Source organism: Phyllobates terribilis, unplaced genomic scaffold (genome assembly GCF_046119375.1).
Source record: "Phyllobates terribilis strain yellow unplaced genomic scaffold, ASM4611937v1 Scaffold_11__3_contigs__length_659146591, whole genome shotgun sequence".
Classification (NCBI taxonomy): Eukaryota; Metazoa; Chordata; class Amphibia; order Anura; family Dendrobatidae; genus Phyllobates; species Phyllobates terribilis.
In genome coordinates this window covers 640,597,345-640,616,005 of record NW_027362771.1, presented here as the reverse complement: position 1 = coordinate 640,616,005, position 18,661 = coordinate 640,597,345, and the positions used below count along the sequence as shown (strand labels likewise).

The 18,661-nt window shown below is 42.0% G+C and overlaps 2 protein-coding genes across 2 annotated transcripts; one reads left to right on the top strand and one right to left on the bottom strand.

The window, feature by feature from the left end:
• Positions 1-808: 808 nt before the first annotated feature.
• Positions 809-1,756, bottom strand: LOC141167608 (olfactory receptor 6C4-like). Its single transcript, XM_073654994.1, has one exon. The coding sequence runs from the start codon at positions 1,754-1,756 to the stop codon at positions 809-811; it is 948 nt and encodes a 315-aa protein (XP_073511095.1).
• Positions 1,757-17,462: 15,706 nt separating this feature from the next.
• Positions 17,463-18,410, top strand: LOC141167607 (olfactory receptor 6C4-like). The gene has a single exon (XM_073654993.1). The coding sequence runs from the start codon at positions 17,463-17,465 to the stop codon at positions 18,408-18,410; it is 948 nt and encodes a 315-aa protein (XP_073511094.1).
• The last annotated feature ends 251 nt before the right edge of the window (positions 18,411-18,661 follow it).

The following is an 18,661-nucleotide window of genomic DNA, read 5'->3' as shown; positions in this document are numbered from 1 at the left end:
ATGAGAGCTTACACTCTAGAAGAGAGAGAGAGGACCCCGCTGATCATAAGAACTTACACTCTAGAGGAGAGATAAAGGACCCCACTGACCATAAGAGCTTACACTCTACAGGAGAGAGAGGACCCCACTGATCATAAGAGCTTACACTCTACAGGAGAGAGAGGACCCCGCTGACCATAAGAAATTACATTCTACAGGAGAGAGAGGACCCCACTGACCATAAGAGCTTACACTCTACAGGAGAAAGAGGACCCCTCTGACCATTAGAGATTACACGCTACAGGAGATAGAGGACCACACTCACCATAAGAGTTTACACTCTACAGGAGAGAGAGGAACCCACTGATCATAAGAGCTTACACTCTACAGGAGAGAGAGAGGACCCAACTGACCATAAGAGCTTACACGCTACAGGAGAGAGAGAGGACCCCACTGACCTTAAGAGCTTACACTCTACAGGAGAGAGAAAGGACCCCACTGACCATAAGAGCTTACACTCTACAGGAGAGAGAGAGGACCCCACTGACCATAAGAGCTTACATCGAATAGGTTTGATGTAATACAAATTTCCCTGCCAAATTTGAGAAATTTTCTGATTTGTTTGTCTCTAGCAATAAATTACATGCAACATAATGTGGATTATTTATTCATAATTAATTATCTGGTGCTTCAGGAGATTGCAGTAAATTGTATTAAATTTCTGACACCGAAGCTAAAAAAAAAAATTTTTTACCAACACATATTGAAAGTTAACTCCTTTAGTTCATCATATTGCCCTTATCCTTATGTATATTTGTAAATTGAGATCTCATGTTAAGATTTGCCTCAGCTTGATGAATCGTTTCTTGATGGTGATCCGGATTTCCTGGTTCTTCAGGCTGTAGATGATGGGGTTTAATAAAGGTGTCACCACAGTGTAAAGTAAGGACAAGATTTTGTTCATGGTAGATGTTTTTTTTCCTGATGGAGACACATAGATGGCAATCAGTGATCCATAACACATGCAAACTACAATCAGATGGGAGGAGCACGTGGAGAAGGCTTTCTCCTTACCAGTGGTCGTTGATATTTTCAGTATGGAGCGAACAATGCAGACATACGTGGAGAAGATAAACCCAGTTTCAATAGTGGTTTCATTGGTGGTTATAATTATTACTACTGTTTCCAGAAGAGATGTATCTGAGCAGGAGAGTTGCAAAAGAGGTCCATAATCACAGAAGAAATGGTTCACAACAATATTTGAGCCACAAAAGTCAAGACTTACGATCAAGATGGTGGCTACGATGGTGACAAGAGAACCTGAAGCCCAACAAATGGCAATTAACTGAAGACAGAAGGTAAAATTTATAGTAGTAATGTACTGCATAGGTTTACAGATGGCGACATATCTATCATAGGACATGACCGTTAGAAGAAGGCACTCGGTTACCATGGACATTGAAAATATGAATGACTGAGTTATGCAGCCAATCTTTGAGATGGTGGAGCCATCATTAAAAATGACTAACAGAGTGTTTGGGCATATGTTTGAGGTGAGTATGATATCTGAAAGGGATAGCTGGCTGAGGAAAATGTACATTGGGGTCTGGAGACAAGGAGTGGTTGACACCAATAAGATGATCAAAAAGTTCCCTGTTAAGGTGGCCGTGTAGACCAGAAGAAGGACTATAAAGAATACAATACGTAAATTATGAGGATTCTCGAAGCCTACAATGAAGAACTCATTTACTGATGACAGATTCAGTCCTGGAATCATCTTCAAAGAGTGTAAAATAAATGTAATGTCAGGTGAAGACATGAAAATTTGAGGGTCTTGTGGTCATGAACCAACCATGATTATCACTGAACCCAACTACATGGTGAATAACACATAATGGTGAAGAAAACACATTGTATGAAAGGTTACATTGTTTAAAGTCGTAATTATTGGAATGTGCAATCTATGTTACCTTGTGTCTCTAGTTACCTTGGTTGCTTTGTCATGAAAGAATTATGAAAAAAACATTTCTGTCTATAGATGGTAAAGCTTCAAAGCTTCCAAGAACCCAGAAATTAGGATACGGAAAAAAATAGTTATATGCATTAACAATTTCTTGAGTTTTAGAAGATTTTCACTATTTTTGTTGTTGTCTCATCCCGTTTATCGCTTTTTATATGAATCGTCAAAAGCTGAATATAAGACTTTAACCAACAAGATCAAAATATCAAGTTTTGGTTGATGAAAACAAAATGGAAAAAATTTCATGAAACCAATGTGATGTCCTACTTTACAGAATCCCTCCTGGAATACAAATACTACGGTGCGGGACCTGGTTTTATAGTCAAGCAAACCTCATGAGAATATTACCAAAAGCAATCACACAAATAAATGGAAACGCCGCAGGGAATTATATTCAAACAACTATATCATCTCCCACGTGTTGTAAAAAATGTAATTGCAATGTTTTGTCATTTTTTACATATCAGCAACTTTAAAAAAAAAAGATAAAATAGAACTAATTTGCTTTTTTTTTAATTTTGGTATATGCGTTAGTACAGCATTGATTTCTCAATATTCTCAGCTGCATCTCTTCCACTTACTCACCTGTTCCACTATTTGTTTTTTTCTATATCATCTGCATTTTTATTTTTCACCCCATTTTTACACTTTTACACTGTATCGCTCAGAGTCAATTAGATCACACTTCACCTTTTTGTCGTCTTCATTTGCATAATTTACAATTTTACACACTTTAGTTATCATTCTTTTAAGCTTCATTCTAACCTTAATTTCCATATATTTGCATTTTAACACTCCATCACCAAAACCACCCATGGTTTATATCTCCATATGCCTTTATATGTTTCCTTTATATTTCCTATTTTTACATTGTTTGATCTTTCATTTAAATTTATTTTATTTATTCTGAAGGCAGCCGGCATATTGGCCACATGTTGAATTTTTCAATATGGCTACGAGGTCTTCGTGCTCTGCTGGGCACATTCGCCTGGCTCATTCTCTCGTTGCCTCTCTTGGCATCGCGTCATAAACTGTGGCCCACTTTTCACCTCAGTGACTAGCGCCGGGCCACTGACGTGGGAATTGTCTCATGCAAATGTGTACTTGGCAGCATCCTGTAATGTGACCTCCTAGATTGTAATTAATTACAGGTGTTGATGCCCTGTTTAAATCAGCCACTTTCCCTCCACTTCATTCTCTGACGAAGCAGAAGCGAAACGTGCGTTGGGGTGGTGTGAGGGGGTTGAGGTGTGTCTCTCCAGTTAGTATCATATCTTTAGTGTCTTTTGGGTTCATTGAAATTTTCCAGTTCCCTAATATTGGACTTTGATACTTTTTTGCACTGTGCAATATTCTTTCAGTATTAACCCTAGAACGCATGACCATAAAAATCTACTTTTTCACATACAACAATTACCAGGGCGGGCCTGCGAGGCCCCAGGTATGCGTTCTAGGGTTAATTATATTATTTTCTTTGTCACTAGACACCTAGATTTAATATGAATTTATTATATTACGCACTTATGAATAGTGATGAGCGAGCACTAAAATGCTTGAGTGCTTGGTACTCGAATCGAGCAGGTAGGACACTAGGACTCGACTTGAGTACAGAGTATAATAGAAGTCAATGGGAAACTCAATAATTTTTCCAGAAGACCCTAACAGCAGGGCTCTATGGCCAGAAAAACACAGCGCTCATCTCTGACTCACATGTCGCTGCTAGGAACAGTGTTGTCAAAGTATTACGTCACTTTTACGGACTGACAGTAAAACATAAAAAAACAAAGATAAAATGGATTTTACAGGAAAAAATGTCAGGAAACATTGTTTCCTGTATAATGACTTGTATATAAGGCAAAATTAGAAAGCGAAAATAAAAACAAAAAAAATCACCTTCTCCACACCTTCATAGACGGGCTATCTCTCACCTTATTTCCCCATTGCCTATGATTACAGAAGATGACATACTAGAGGGATAAATAAAGCTACACCCAATGGCAGTCACCGGTAAATGTAATTTTTACATTTTACAACCTTATCTGGGCATGTGGTGTGTGACATGATCGGACACAACCTGTTTAATTTATGAAGGAGGGACTCTGAAAGTCACAAAGCAAGAACTGCCAAAAGTTAGAAGGAAGATGGACTCGATACTCCCTGGATTAGACATAAATGAGGGCCTCATACACATTCTGTTACAATTGTTAGGTAATGGGACTTCTAGACTGGTAAAGCATATGAACTAAATGCAAGAACTGCCAAAAATAAGAAGTAGGGACTGCAATACACCTTGAAAGACACGCAGAGGAGGGCATCAGAAAATATATTTTTTACCATTTTTAAGGAATAGGACTCCTAGACTGGTAAAGCCTATGTACTAAGTGCAAGGGCCGAAAACATTTACCCCTAGGGTAGTATATACTGTATATATACAGTACAGACCAAAAGTTTGGACACACCTTCTCATTTAAAGATTTTTCTGTATTTTCATGACTATGAAAATTGTACATTCACACTGAAGGCATCAAAACTATAAATTACCACATGTGGAATTATATACTTAACAAAAAAGTGTCAAACAACTGAAAATATGTCTTTGTGCGATGCAGAAAAGGTGAACGGATGGACTCTATATGCCTGGTTCCCACCGTGAAGCATGGAGGAGGAGGTGTGATGGTGCGGGGGGGCTTTGTTGGTGACACTGTTGGGGATTTATTCAAAATTGAAGGCATACTGAACCAGCATGGCTACCACAGCATCGTGCAGCGGCATGCTATTCCATCTGGTTTGCGTTTAGTTGGACCATCATTTAATTTTCAACAGGACAATGACCTCAAACACCTCCGGGCTGTGTAAGGGCTATTTGACCAAGAAGGAGAGTGATGGGGGGCTACGCCAGATGACCTGGCCTCCACAGTCACCAGACCTGAACCCAATCGAGATGGTTTAGGGTGAGCTGGACCGCAGAGTGAAGGCAAAAGGGCCAACAAGTGCTAAGCATCTCTGGGAACTCCTTCAAGATTGTTGGAGGGCCATTTCCGGTGACTACCTCTTGTAGCTCATCAAGAGAATGCCAAGAGCGTGCAAAGCAGTCATCAAAGCAAAAGGTGGCTACTTTGAAGACCCTAGAATATAAGACATATTTTCAGTTGTTTGACACTTTTTTGCTAAGTATATAATTCCACATGTGTTAATTCATAGTTTTGATGCCTTCAGTGTGAATGTACAATTTTCATAGTCATGAAAATACAGAAAAATCTTTAAATGAGAAGGTGTGTCCAAACTTTTGGTCTGTACTGTATATATATATATATACATATATACTATATAAGAGAAATTCTTGAATGAGGGCTGCCTGATGACCCTCTAAAGATTTTGAGTGATGGCAGTCTGATTATCCTCTAAAGATTTTGAATGATGACCCTATAAAGGTTTATGAGTGAGGGCTGCCTGATGACCTGGTTGATATGGTGGAGGAGGAGGAAGACAAAAGAATGAAGAAACCATGAACTATATACTCTTTTTTTGGTGGGAAGTGGTGCATGGGAATACACCAGAGAAAAAAAGGAGCAATTGACTTTATAATAAATAATAATAATAATTTTATTTATATAGCGCCAACATATTTCACAGCACTTTACAATAAAGCGGTGACAAATACAGACAATAAATCAAATAAAAGGTAACACAGTTTAGCCCCTTCTCCCCTCAAGCCTGTTTTCACCTTAATGACCAGATGTCTAGTGGCCGGAAGAGCATGAGCGAGGAACAGCAAGCGGTAGTGTTGAGCAATACCTTCCCATTCGGGAAATATCGGATCGGATTGGATCGGACCAATACCCAAGAAATATCGGATATCGCCGATTCCGATGCTGGAAACCAATGCAAGTCAATGGGACACAAATATCGGAATAAAAATAAACCCTTTCTTTCCTTGTAGGTTAATTCTACATGAAGGAAAACAACTAAGAATAATGTAGAATGTATTACATGAAAAGCCGGCAATTCATCAGCGGCATACACCGGTACCCGACAATTTATAACAGAAAGAATAGAGCTTCACACATAGATTAGATAGATAGAAACATGACAGTCACATATATAATAAGTACAGTGACAGTGTTGGTTACTGTACTTGTCATTTAGTGTTAAAGGATTTATTAAAAAAAAAAATCGGCGTGGGGTTCCCCGTAATTTAAGTCTCTAGCGGAGGTTATCAGATGGCTCGGGTAGATGTTTGAAGCCTGGGAAGGGGGTAATACCCACGGAGCTTCCCAGGCTACTAATATCAGCCCCCAGCTGAATACCTAGCCTTTACTCGCTATTAAAATGGGGGACCCCCAAAAAAATGATGTGGGGTCCCCCCTATTTTAATAGCTAGCAAAGGCTAGGCAGAGAGCTGGGGGCTGATATTAATAGCCCAGGAAGGGTCCCATGAATATTGGCCCCCTCCCATGCTAGAAACACCAGCCGTCAGACGCCCCAGAAATGGCGCATCCATAGGATGCGCCAATTCTGGCACTTAGCCTCGCTCTTCCCACTGCCCTGTAGCGGTGGCAGTGGGGTAATAGGGTTGGGGTTGATGTCAGCTTATAATGCCAGCTGACATCAAGCCCAGGTTAGTAATGGAGAGGCATCTATAAGACACCCCCATTACTAACCCCATAGTCAAAGTTAAAAAAAACACAAACACCCAGAATAAAGTCCTTTAATTGAAATAAACACACAATTCTTTATTGTTCTAATTTAAACCATACTTACCATCATGCCCATTCCAGCTGAAGCCAACGATCTCCTGCAATAAAAGAAAAATAATAAAGCAACATCATCCTTACCTTTCCATGGTTCCCACGACAGCTTCAGCTCTGCTACATTCACATGACAGGCTGGACCGCAGCAGAACGCAGCCATCCAGCCGGTCATCCCGCAGAGACTGAGAAGCGCAGGCATGCTTGCGCTCCTCAGTGTCTGGCTGTGACGGCATAAAGATGAGCCGAGGTCATGTCCAATGAACTCAGCTCACCTCATGCACGTCACTGACAGCGTGGGAAAATTCTCCTGCGCAAGCAGTCAGCGTGAGAGAATTCTCCTGCTTAAGCGCTGAGCGCAGGATAATTTTCCCACGCTGTGCAGCGTCTATGAAGGATGGCATGCTGGATGGCAGCGCTCAGCTGCCATCCAGCCTGTCATCTCAATGCCATCCCAGCGTGGGAGAATTCTCCTGCTGAAGCGCTGAGCGCAGGAGAATTTTCCCACGCTGTCAGTGACGTGCATGAGGTGAGCTCATGTCCAATGAACTCAGCTCACCTCATGCACGTCACTGACAGCGTGGGAGAATTGCCTGCGCTCTGCAGTGTCTATGAAGGATGGCATGCTGGATGGCGGCGCTCAGCTGCCATCCAGCGTGTCATCTCAATGCCACCCCAGCATGGGAGAATTTTCCTGCTGAAGCGCTGAGCACAGGAGAATTTTCCCACGCTGTCATTGACGTGCATGAGGCGAGCTGAGTTCATTGGACATGAGCTCGGCTCATATGGATGCGGTCACAGCCAGACACTGAGGAGCGCAAGCATGCCGGCGCTTCTCAGTCTCTGCGGCATGGCAAGCTGGATGGCAGCTTTCGGCTGCGATCCAGCCTGTCATGTCAATGTAGCAGAGCTGAAGCTGTCGTGGGAACCATGGAAAGGTAAGGATGAGGTTGGTTTACTATTTTACTTTTATTGCAGGAGATCGTTGGCTTCAGCTGGAATGGGCGTGATGGTAAGTATGGTTTAATTTAGAACATTAAAAAATTGTGTGTTTATTTAAATTAAAGGACTTTTTTCTGGGTGTTGTGTTTTTTTTAAATACTTTACTAGAAATTTTTGGCGGTCATGTCTAATATTGGCGTGACCCCATGAATTTCGTGCATAGGGCCAGCTGATAATGCCAAGCTGGCCCTAACCCCTTTATTAGCCATTGAGCCACCGCACCAGGGCCCTGGATGAGTTGGGTACAGACCCAGAAGATGGCGCTTCTATGAATGCGCCATTTTCTGTGATGGCTGCGGACTGAAATTTGCAGCAGGTGGGCGCAGAAAGCTTGGGCCTCCCTGTGCTGCGGATTCCAGCCCCCAGCTGCTTAGATGTACCTGGCTGGACACAAAAATAGGGTGAAGCCCCACGTATTTTTTTTTAAATGATTTAATGAAATTCATGAAATAATTAAAAAAATAAGGGCTTCCCTATATTATTGTGTACGGCCAGGTACAAATAGGCATCTGGTGGTTGGGGGCAGCCCGTTCCTGCCTGTTGTACCTGGCTGGACACAAAAGTAGGGCGAAGCCACATGGCAATTTTTTTTAAATTATTTCATGAAATTCATGAAATAATTAAAAAAAGGGCTTCCCTGTATTTTTGTTTCCTGCCAGGTACAAATGGGCATCTGGGGATTAGGGGCAGCCCGTTCCTGCCTGCTGTACCTGGCTGGACACAAAAATATGACGAATCCCACGTTAAATTTTTGGTGAAAAATTTAATAATTTTTTTTTAAACAAACACATTTAGGGACTGCATCTTTACTAACCCCTCCGCGTGAGGGGTTAATAAAGATGCAGTCCCTAAATTATTATTTTTTTTTATTATTTTTTCATTAATTTTTCCCAAAAACTTTGACGTAGGCTTTGCCATATTTTTGTATGCCAGCCAGGTACAGCATCCAGGAACGGGCTGCCGCCAACCACCAGATGCCTATTTGTACCTGGCCGGACACAACAATATAGGTAAGCCTATTTTTTTATTATTATTTCATGAATTTCATGAAATAATTAAAAAAAAAATATGTGGGGCTTCGCCCTATTTTTGTTTCCAGCCAGGTACAACTAGGCAGCTGGGGGCTGGAATCTGCAGCGCAAGGAGGCCCAAGCTTTCTTCACCCCCCCCTGCTGCAAATTGCAGTCCACAGCCACCCCAGAAAATGGCGCGTTCATAGAAGCGCTATCTTCTGGCGCTGTACCCAACTCATCGAGGGCCCTGGTGCGGTGGTTGACTGGTTAATAAAGGGGTTAGGGCCAGCTAGGCATTATCAGCTGGCCCTAAGCCCAAAATTCATGGGGTCACGCCAATATTAGACATGACCGCCATGAATTTCTAGTAAAGTATTTAAAAAAACACAACATCCAGAAAAAAGTCCTTTAATTGAAATAAACACACAATTTTTTAATGTTCTAAATTAAACCATACTTACCATCACGCCCATTCCAGCTGAAGCCAACGATCTCCTGCAATAAAAGTAAAATAATAAAGCAACATCATCCTTACCTTTCCATGGTTCCCACGACAGCTTCAGCTCTGCTACATTGACATGACAGGCTGGATCGCAGCCGAAAGCTGCCATCCAGCTTGCCATGCCGCAGACACTGAGAAGTGCAGGCATGCTTGCGCTCCTCAGTGTCTCGCTGTGACAGCATCCAGATGAGCCGAGGTAATGTCCAATGAACTCGGCTCACCTCATGCACGTCACTGACAGCGTGGGAAAATTCTCCTGCGCTCAGCGCTTCAGCAGGAGAATTCTCCCATGCTGGGATGGCATTGGGGAGTATTCTTTCTGTTCTAAATTGTCGGATACCGGTGTATGCCGCTGCCGAATTGCCGGCCGGCTTTTTTAAAGAGACGGTGCATGAAAACACTATTATTATTTTTAATAAATCCTTTAACACTAAATGACAAGTACAGTAAGCTGAGCGCTGCCATCCAGCTTGTCATCCTTCAGAGACACTGCAGAGCGAAGGCATTATAGGAACTTCCGATTCCGGTATTCGATATTCTAAAAGTATCAGAACTCAGTATCGGAACTCCGATACCGCGAATATCGGTCGATACCCCATATTTCAGTATCGGAATGCTCAACACTAGCAAGCGGTAATAGAAGTTCTTGGAGATAGCAAAGGAGTTGTAGGAAACAATTTCTGGATAGTTATGAGCGAATATGCTCAGAAAATGATCGCCAATTTCAAATATGGCTCGAATATGGCACATTGGGATTCGCGATCAGAAACACGAGTATGCTTGTAATATTTTTTTTTCCTAACTTTATGTGTGCAAATTGCAGCTAACCAATCTGGGCGCAGGAACCATCCACAATGTCCAGAAACAAGGGCTTGTGCCATTGGATGCTGAAATCACGTGTCTCTCTCTATATAAAGAGCGGACATGTTGTTTTAGCGCCATTTTGTGATCAAAACATTATAGAGAGAATTCTCCTGGTCTGCTCCTCGATATTGAGAGATTTCATCTAGTTAGCTAGGTGGTTGCTTCTAAGTCAGATAGTTAAGGTAGGTAGTGTCCTGTGTGGCTGTGAAATCGACCTTCCAGCTGATTTTTTTTTTCTTGTGCCTTAGTGAGGTCCAGACAAAGACAGCAGGACACAATTCATAGAAGTCTTTTGTGCATTGATTCTATTGTGCTCCATGTACAAGTACACCTTTAAAATATATTTTTTTCTGTGACTAATGTAATACTACAAGACATAGACCACCATGTCATTTTATGGTGGTGAAATTCAGCTGTATGCAGAGTAAAAAAATCTTATTTTTTTCTGAGACTAACGTGATACAGCAAATCATAGCCCACTTTGTCATTTTGTGGTGGTGAAATTTATCTGTATGCAGAGTAAAAAAATTTTTTTTCTGTGGCTAACATGATACAGCAAGCCATAGCCCACCTTGTCATTTTATGGCAGAGAAATTAAGCTACATGCAGAGTAAAAAAAATCCATTTTTTTTCTGGGATTAACGTGATACAGCAATGTTATAGCCCACATTATTATTTTGTGGCAGTGAAATTCAGCTGGATGCAGAGCAAAAAAATCTATTTTTTTCTGGGACTAACGTAATACAGCAAGTAATAGCCCACATTGTTATTTTGGGGCAGTGAAAGTCAGCTGTATGCCGAGTAAAAATATCTATTTTTTTCTGGGACTAATGTGATACATCAAGTCATAGCCCACCTTGTCATTTTGTGGCGGTGAAATTCAGCTGTATGCCGAGCTCACGCAGAGTAAGAAAATCTATTTTTTTCTGTGACAAAGGTGATACAGCAGGCTAGATCTGAGTTTGAAATTGTTTGGAGCATTTCTTCTATGTTATACAGGCCTCATCCACAATAAAAAAAAATACTTTTATTCTGTTACTAACATGATACAGTAGAGGAAATCTCAGTTTGAAATTGTTTGGAGCATATCTTCTCTGTTATACAGCCCTCATCCACACTAAAAAAATATTTTCTTCTGTTACTAACATGATACAGTAGGGGAGATATCAGTTTGAAATTGTTTTGAGCATATTTCTTCTGTTATACAGGTCTCGTACACATTAAAAATATATTTTATTCTTTTACTAACATGATACAGTAGGGGAGATCTCATTTTGAAATTGTTTGGAGCATATCTTCTTTGTTATACAAGCCTCATTCACACTGACTGTGGAAACCACAGATGGGTTCACACATTCTATACCATGGGCATCAGAAGTGTACTCCAAAGAATCAGAATCAAGAGGAGGAAAGAATCTGCACTGATGCCCAAAATTTTTTTGGGTTGGATTCGGGACAGGACAGAATAGGGTTCGAGCAGGTTCCTGACCCTCGTCACCAGACGTTAACCTCTGGGGAGGGAGGTGATCCTGATGAGACTCTGATACCTGAGGCTCATGAGGACTGTACTGTGCTGTCAGGGCAACAAGAGGAGGAGGGTGATTCTCAGGGCGAAGAATGGGATAACACATTGGATGATGAAAAGGTTGTAGATCCCACGTGGTGTGAACCTAGAGGCAGGCAGCTGAGAAGCTCATCTCAGGAGGTGGAGGAGAAGGAAGATGAGGAGGTTACGTTGCGTCCAATGACGCAGACATGGAGTGATGCATGCACGAGCAGCACCGCGTCCTCGGGTCTGCAGCTCGAAGAGCGGGAAGGATTGCATGGCCGGGGCATTTTTTTGACAATTCAAGGGATGAGCTAACTCACATTATTTGCCATCTTTGCAAGAAACAACTTAGTAGAGGGAAAAAGTGTAATATTTGACTACTACATACATGAACCTTCACATGCGCAATCAACATGCGTTACTCTGGCAATCTCATTAAGATAAAATGCGGACCAGCGGACTTCAACAACCATCAGCCGCCCCATCGACCGCATCTGCAGCTTCTTCCTCCCCCTCTGTTACCATGCCAAGAATTGTCACGCAGGTTTCCAACCGCAGAACCTCCGGTGCTTTACCCGCTCCAGTCAACCTGAGTGAGATCCTGTCAGCTGTAATGGAAGTGGACATGCCTGCTGTGTTTGCTTCACCGAGTACACCACATCTTTCTCAATCCACTATAACATCTCCGCCTGCACCTCACTCACGGTCCAGCAGTTTTTCCAGGTCACCGTACTCCGCTCTCTCTCTGCAACCAGCCCTCGGCCCCACTATTGTGGTTACGTGAAAGATTGTTTCATCCTACACATGAGAAAGCTAAGAGGTCGAACTCTACCATCTCCAATCTGTTGTCCATGGAAATGCTGCCATTCCACCTGGTAGATGCAGATGGTTTCCAAAAGCTGATGGCCGCCGCAGTCCCCCAGTACCAGTTACCCAGTCTCCATTACTTCTCTAAGAAAAAAGTGTGTGCGCTACACCATCATGTCACAGACAACATCACTCATTCCTTGACTAAATCTATGTCTACCAGAGTGCATTTCACCACAGACACCAGGACGAGTAAGCATGGCCAAGGGCGTTACATCTCGCTGTCTGGGCACTGGGTAACTCTAAAAGCTGTGGGGGCAGGTGGGGAAGGGTTGCTCCACAATCTTGGAATCTCCAAGGCTGGCAGAACAAACCTGTGTATTTCACACTTCCTCCACTGCTTCTGCCTCCTCCACCTTCTCTAGGGCCCCCACCTGCACACTCAACCTCTGCCTTAACAAGACATGCATTCCAACAGAGCAGAGTGAATAAACACTGTCCTCTGTATTTTGCAGTCAGGGCTCACCGTAATTAGGCAGTGTTAAAATTAATATGCCTTGGAGTTCACAGTCATACAGCTGAAGAGTTGTGGGCCGCTCTCCAGGCAGAGTTTGAGCAATGACTGTCTCTGCTGAACCTAGAGCCAGGGAAGGCCGTGTGCGATAACGGTGCAAACCTGATGACGGCCCTACGCTGAGACGAGCTCACACATGTACTTTGCATGGCTCACGTCCTCAACCTGGTGGTACAGCGATTTCTCTGCCACTAACCTGGCCTGGATGAGCTGCTGCTGAAAGCACGGAAGCTGTGTGCTCACTTCTGCCATTCGCACGCCTCAGGTTATTGACTTGCATCGATAATGCCAGTTAACAGGTTCATCTGCGTTGTGTCGACATGGTGGAATTCTACTCTGCACATTTTGCAGCGACTGTAGCAGCAGCAATGAGCCCTGACGCAGTATGTCATGTTGTATAGCCTGGGTAAATGCAGAATGGACGTGGGACATATCATGTTTACGGAGTGGGCACAGATTAAGGACCTCTGCACCCTTCTGCACAGTTTTGGAATAGCTACTAAGATGGTTAGCGCTGACAATGCCATCATCAGCATCACTGTTACGGTCATATACATGATGGAGCAGACTTTGAATAACCTGCGGCACGAGGTTATGGTCCCAGAAGAAGAGGAGGATGCGAAAGGGATAACAATGTCTCAAAGTTCCAGACTGTCGCCACAGAGGCGTGTGCCAAGGGAAGGTGTATTACTGAGATTGAGGGGGGATGGTGATACCAGACACACTGTTAGTGAAGGTGCAAGAGACGAGGAAGAAATGGAGGAGGAAGAGGTGATGGGAGAGAAACAGTCAGGAGAAAAAGAGGAAAATCATCCCCTCTCTGTTGTTCGTGGTTGGCGGGAGGAGACGGAGGAAACAAGCATCAGTGTTACCCAGCCACCAGCACGAATGGTAAGAACCCAACATATGAGTGCCTTCTTGCTGCACTATCTGCAACATGGTCCCCGAATCGTTATGATTCAAAATAATTCTGACAACTGTTAGATCCACTTTATAAGAGTAAATTTTACCAGGTGCTTCCCACCCTGGAAAGGGACCCGTGAATGCTGGAGTATCGAAACAAGCTTTTACACAACCTTAAGAGAGGTTTTCCCCAAGATAACAGTGAGGCACACAGTGTGCATCTCAGCTGTACGCTTCAAACCTCTGCCACGTCAATTCATCAACACCAAAACATTACCAGCAGCAGCAAAGTAAGTGACAGAAGCAATTTCTGTGAGTCCTTTCAGACATTTTTTACACCAGCTCGTGCACCAGCACAATAGAGTACAAGTCTAACACGTGGTGAACGACTGCTGACGATGATGGAGGACTACCTAGAGCTCAATATCAATACCATCAGGAAGGGTTTAGACCCTTTTACATTTTGGTCTTCAAAAATGGATGAGTGGCTTGAGCTCGCCTGTCACGTCTTGAAGGTGTTATCATGCTGGGCAGCCTATGTTCTCTCAGAACGTGTCTTCAGCGCTGCTGGGGGTGTCCTGAAAGATAAGCGCAGCCGGCTTTACCCTGAAAGTGTAGACAGCCAAACTTTCATCATGATGAACAAGTCATGGATCTCAAAGGACTTTTGCACCCCAACTGCAGACTGTACAGACTAGGCAATGATCTAGTTCTTAGTGTGCTGCATTGATCTCGCGTAATTGCAGTCTGTGATATCTTTCTCATGGCTTCTGTGCCTTCTGTTGCTGCTGCTGCAGATGTTAACAATAATTTTTGGAAATGTGAACACTCCTGGTTGGGTCTCCATCTGCTGGGTTGGCTGTAGTAGAAGAGGTGTGAGTCCCCATTATACTATCTCTACTCTATTGAAATTCATGCCACTTTGGTGGTGTCAGGCACCAATTTAGGGAAATGTGAACAGTACACACCTGGTTGGGTCTCCATCTGCTGAGAAAAGTCTATGAAAGAGTTAAGCTGGTGCCAGGGCTCGTACATGCAGAGCAGACGTCCTCATGAGAGATTTCCTGCAGGATCAACAGCCTAGGGTCCGCGGTGCTAATACCAAGAATCCATGTATATGCAGTAAGTGAATAGAAGAAAGGTAGCACTCACCATAGGTATGAGGGATCTGCAATATTTATTTGGATAAAGACATACGGTAGGAGCGGTGCAGGAGGTGTGTGTGGAAAATCATTACTGGTCTACGGCCGTGGTCCGATCCCGCATAACTATGGTGAGTGCTACCTTTCTTCAATTCACTTACTGCATCTCCATCAGCTGGGTTGGCTGTAGTGGAAGAGGTATCGGTCCTAATTATACTACAACCCCTTGCAAAAATTATGGAATCACGGGGCTCAGAGGATGTTCATTCAGTTGTTTAATGTTGTTGAAAAAAAGCAGATCACAGACATGGCACAAAACTAAAGTCATTTCAAATGGCAACTTTAGGGCTTTAAGAAACACTAAAAGAAATCAAGATTAAAAATGTGGTACACTGTAAGGGTAATTTTTTTCAGACCAAGCAGAGGGAAAAAATAATGGAATCACTCAATTATGAGGAAAAAATTATGGAATCACCCTGTAAATTTTCATTTCCAAAACTAACACCTGCATCAAATTAGATCTGCATCTAAAAAGGAGTGATCACACCTTGGAGAGCTGTTGCACCAAGTGGACTCCAACACGAGAGATGTTAATTGAAACAAAGAAGAAGATTATCAAACTCTTAAAAGAAGGTAAATCATCACGCAATGTTGCAAAAGATGTTAGTTATTCACGGTCAGCTGTGTCTAAAATCTGGACCAAATACAACAACATGGAAAGGTTGTTAAAGGCAAACATACTGGTAGACCAAAGAAGACATCAAAGAGTCAAGACCGGAAACTTAAAGCAATATGTCTCCAAAACATATTATACTGAGAAATTATAAATCCTATTCTTAGGCAGCTTGGCCCCAGGTATAAGTTTGATGGTGCAATCATAATGATGATGAGTGGGAGTTCTTGACACCACTGTTCAGAAAACACATCCTTGAAGTCACACAGGTATTCTGGCAGAGATTGAGTACCCACCCTCACTAGCTGGTTGCCCAAACAGTGTCCTTGACAATACTCACTCCACTTTACCACCTCCATAGTCTGCCAGTATACCCCGGGACTGTGCAGCATAAGCCAAGGTAGTCCAAGAAGCACAGGAGAGTGCAAGCCCTCTAATATATAACAGCCGATGAATTATGAGTTTATGGAACCTACATGCAGATGTAATGCTTGAACATCCTGAGTGGCTCAAGGGTGCAGAGTCAATGGCCATTATGGGTATTAGTCTAGACAGTTTATATGGATTGAAGCCCTAGTCCTGGACGAACTTAGCATCGATCAAGTTAAACCGCGCCCCAATGTCCAGAAAGGCTGGAATAGCCACTTTATTTTTGCCAAGATGCATCTCAGCAGGTAGAAAAAATTGTGACCTTACCTCAGAGGAAATAAGTACACCCGGGTTGCTAACCTTCCCGCAACTCAGGCTCCTCAGTTTTCCGGTGGCTGGTTACGGTGTGATATGGAAGGACAAGTTCCCAAAAATGACCCTAGCTAAATCTCTATTTTGCATACCTACATAAGTAGGAAATACCAAAGTACACAATTATAACAGCCTGTGAATATCAACAATAATAACAAGATGTATTAAAAAAAAAGACAGTAATCAATATATTGAAAAAAAACAAAGTTGTATCAAAATTTAAAAAAAGCAAATTAGTTATTTTTTTAAAGTTGATGACATTGCAATTATATTTTTCACAACACGTGGGAGATGATACAGGTTTTTGCAAATAATTCCCTGCGGCGTTTCCATTTATTTGTGTGATTGCTTTTGTAATATTCTCATGAGGTTTGCTTGACTATAAAACCAGGTCCCGCACCATAGTATTTGTATTCCAGGAGGGATTCTGTAGGAAAGGACATCACATTAGTTTCAAGAAATGTTTTACTATTTTATCTTCATCAACCAAAACTTGATATTTTGATCTTGTTGGTTAAAGTCTTATATTCGGCTTCTGAAGATTCGGGTAAAAAGAGATAAACTGGATGAGACAACAACAAAAATAGTGAAAATCTTCTAAAACTCAAGAAATAGTTAATGCATATAACTACTTTTCTCCATATCCTAATTTCTGGGTTCTTGGAAGCTTTGAAGCTTTACCATCTATAGACAGACATGTTTTTTTCATAATTCTTTGATGAGAAAGCAACCAAGACAACTAAAGACACAAGGTAACAAAGATTGCACATTCCAATTATTACAACTTTAAACAATTTAACCTTTCATAAAATGTGTTTTCTTCACCATTATGTGTTATTCACCATGTAGTTGGGTTCAGTGATAATCATGGTTGGTTCATGACCACCAGCCCCTCAAATTTTCATGTCTTCACCTGACATTACTTTTATTTTACACTCTTTGAAGATGATTCCAGGACTGAATCTGTCATCAGTCAATGAGTTCTTCATTGTAGGCTTCGAGAATCTTCATAATTTTCGTGTTGCATTCTTTATAGTTCTTTTTCTGATCTACACGGCCACCTTAGCTGGGAACTTATTGATCATCTTATTAGTGTCAACCACTCCTTGTCTCCAGACCCCAATGTACATTTTCCTCAGCCAGCTATCCCTTTCAGATATCATACTCACCTCAACCATATGCCCAAACACTCTGCTAGTCATTTTTAATGATGGCTCCACCATCTCAAAGGTTGGCTGCGTAACTCAGTCAGTTACATTTTCAATGTCCATGGTAACCGAGTGCCTTCTTCTAACGGTCATGTCCTATGACAGATATGTCGCCATCTGTAAACCTATGCGTTATGTTACTACTATAAATTTTACCTTTTTCCTTCAGTTAATTGCCTTTTGTTGGGCTTCAGGTTCTCTTGCCACTATCCTAGCCACCATCTTGATCTTAGATCTTGATTTCTGTGGCTCAAATATTGTTGTGAACCATTTCTTCTGTGATTATGGACCTCTTTTGCAACTCTCCTGCTCAGATACATCTCTTCTGGAAACAGTAATAATAATTATAAGCACCCTCGAAACCACCATTGAAACTGGGTTTATCTTCTCCACGTATGTCTGCATTGTTCGCTCCATTCTGAAAATATCAACGACCACTGGTAAGGAGAAAGCCTTCTCCACGTGCTCCTCCCATCTGATTGTAGTTTGCATGTGTTTCGGATCACTCTTTGCCATCTATGTGTCTCCATCTGGAAAAAAAACATCTACCATGAACAAAATCTTGTCCTTACTTTACACTGTGGTGACACCTTTATTAAACCCCATCATCTACAGCCTGAAGAACCAGGAAATCCGGATCACCATCAAGAAACGATTCAACAAGCTGAGTCAAATCTTAACATGAGATCTCAATTTACAAATATACATATAGATAAGGGCAATATGATGAACTAAAGGATTAAACTTTAATGTGGTAATAAAAGTCAGTGGTTTTAGTTTCAATCTCATCAATTTTATTCATCTCACCGCATTCTTCAGAAGCTCCATATAGTTCATTATGAATATGTTGCGTGTAATTTATTACTAGAGATGAACAAATCGAATTTGGCAAGGGGAATTGGAATTACATCAAAGTTATTTGATGTGAATTGAGTA

Bases quoted from the DNA above. Each gene is read 5' to 3' on its own strand.
- LOC141167608 (XM_073654994.1), bottom strand. From the start codon at position 1,756: ATGATTCCAGGACTGAATCTGTCATCAGTAAATGAGTTCTTCATTGTA.
- LOC141167607 (XM_073654993.1), top strand. From the start codon at position 17,463: ATGATTCCAGGACTGAATCTGTCATCAGTCAATGAGTTCTTCATTGTA.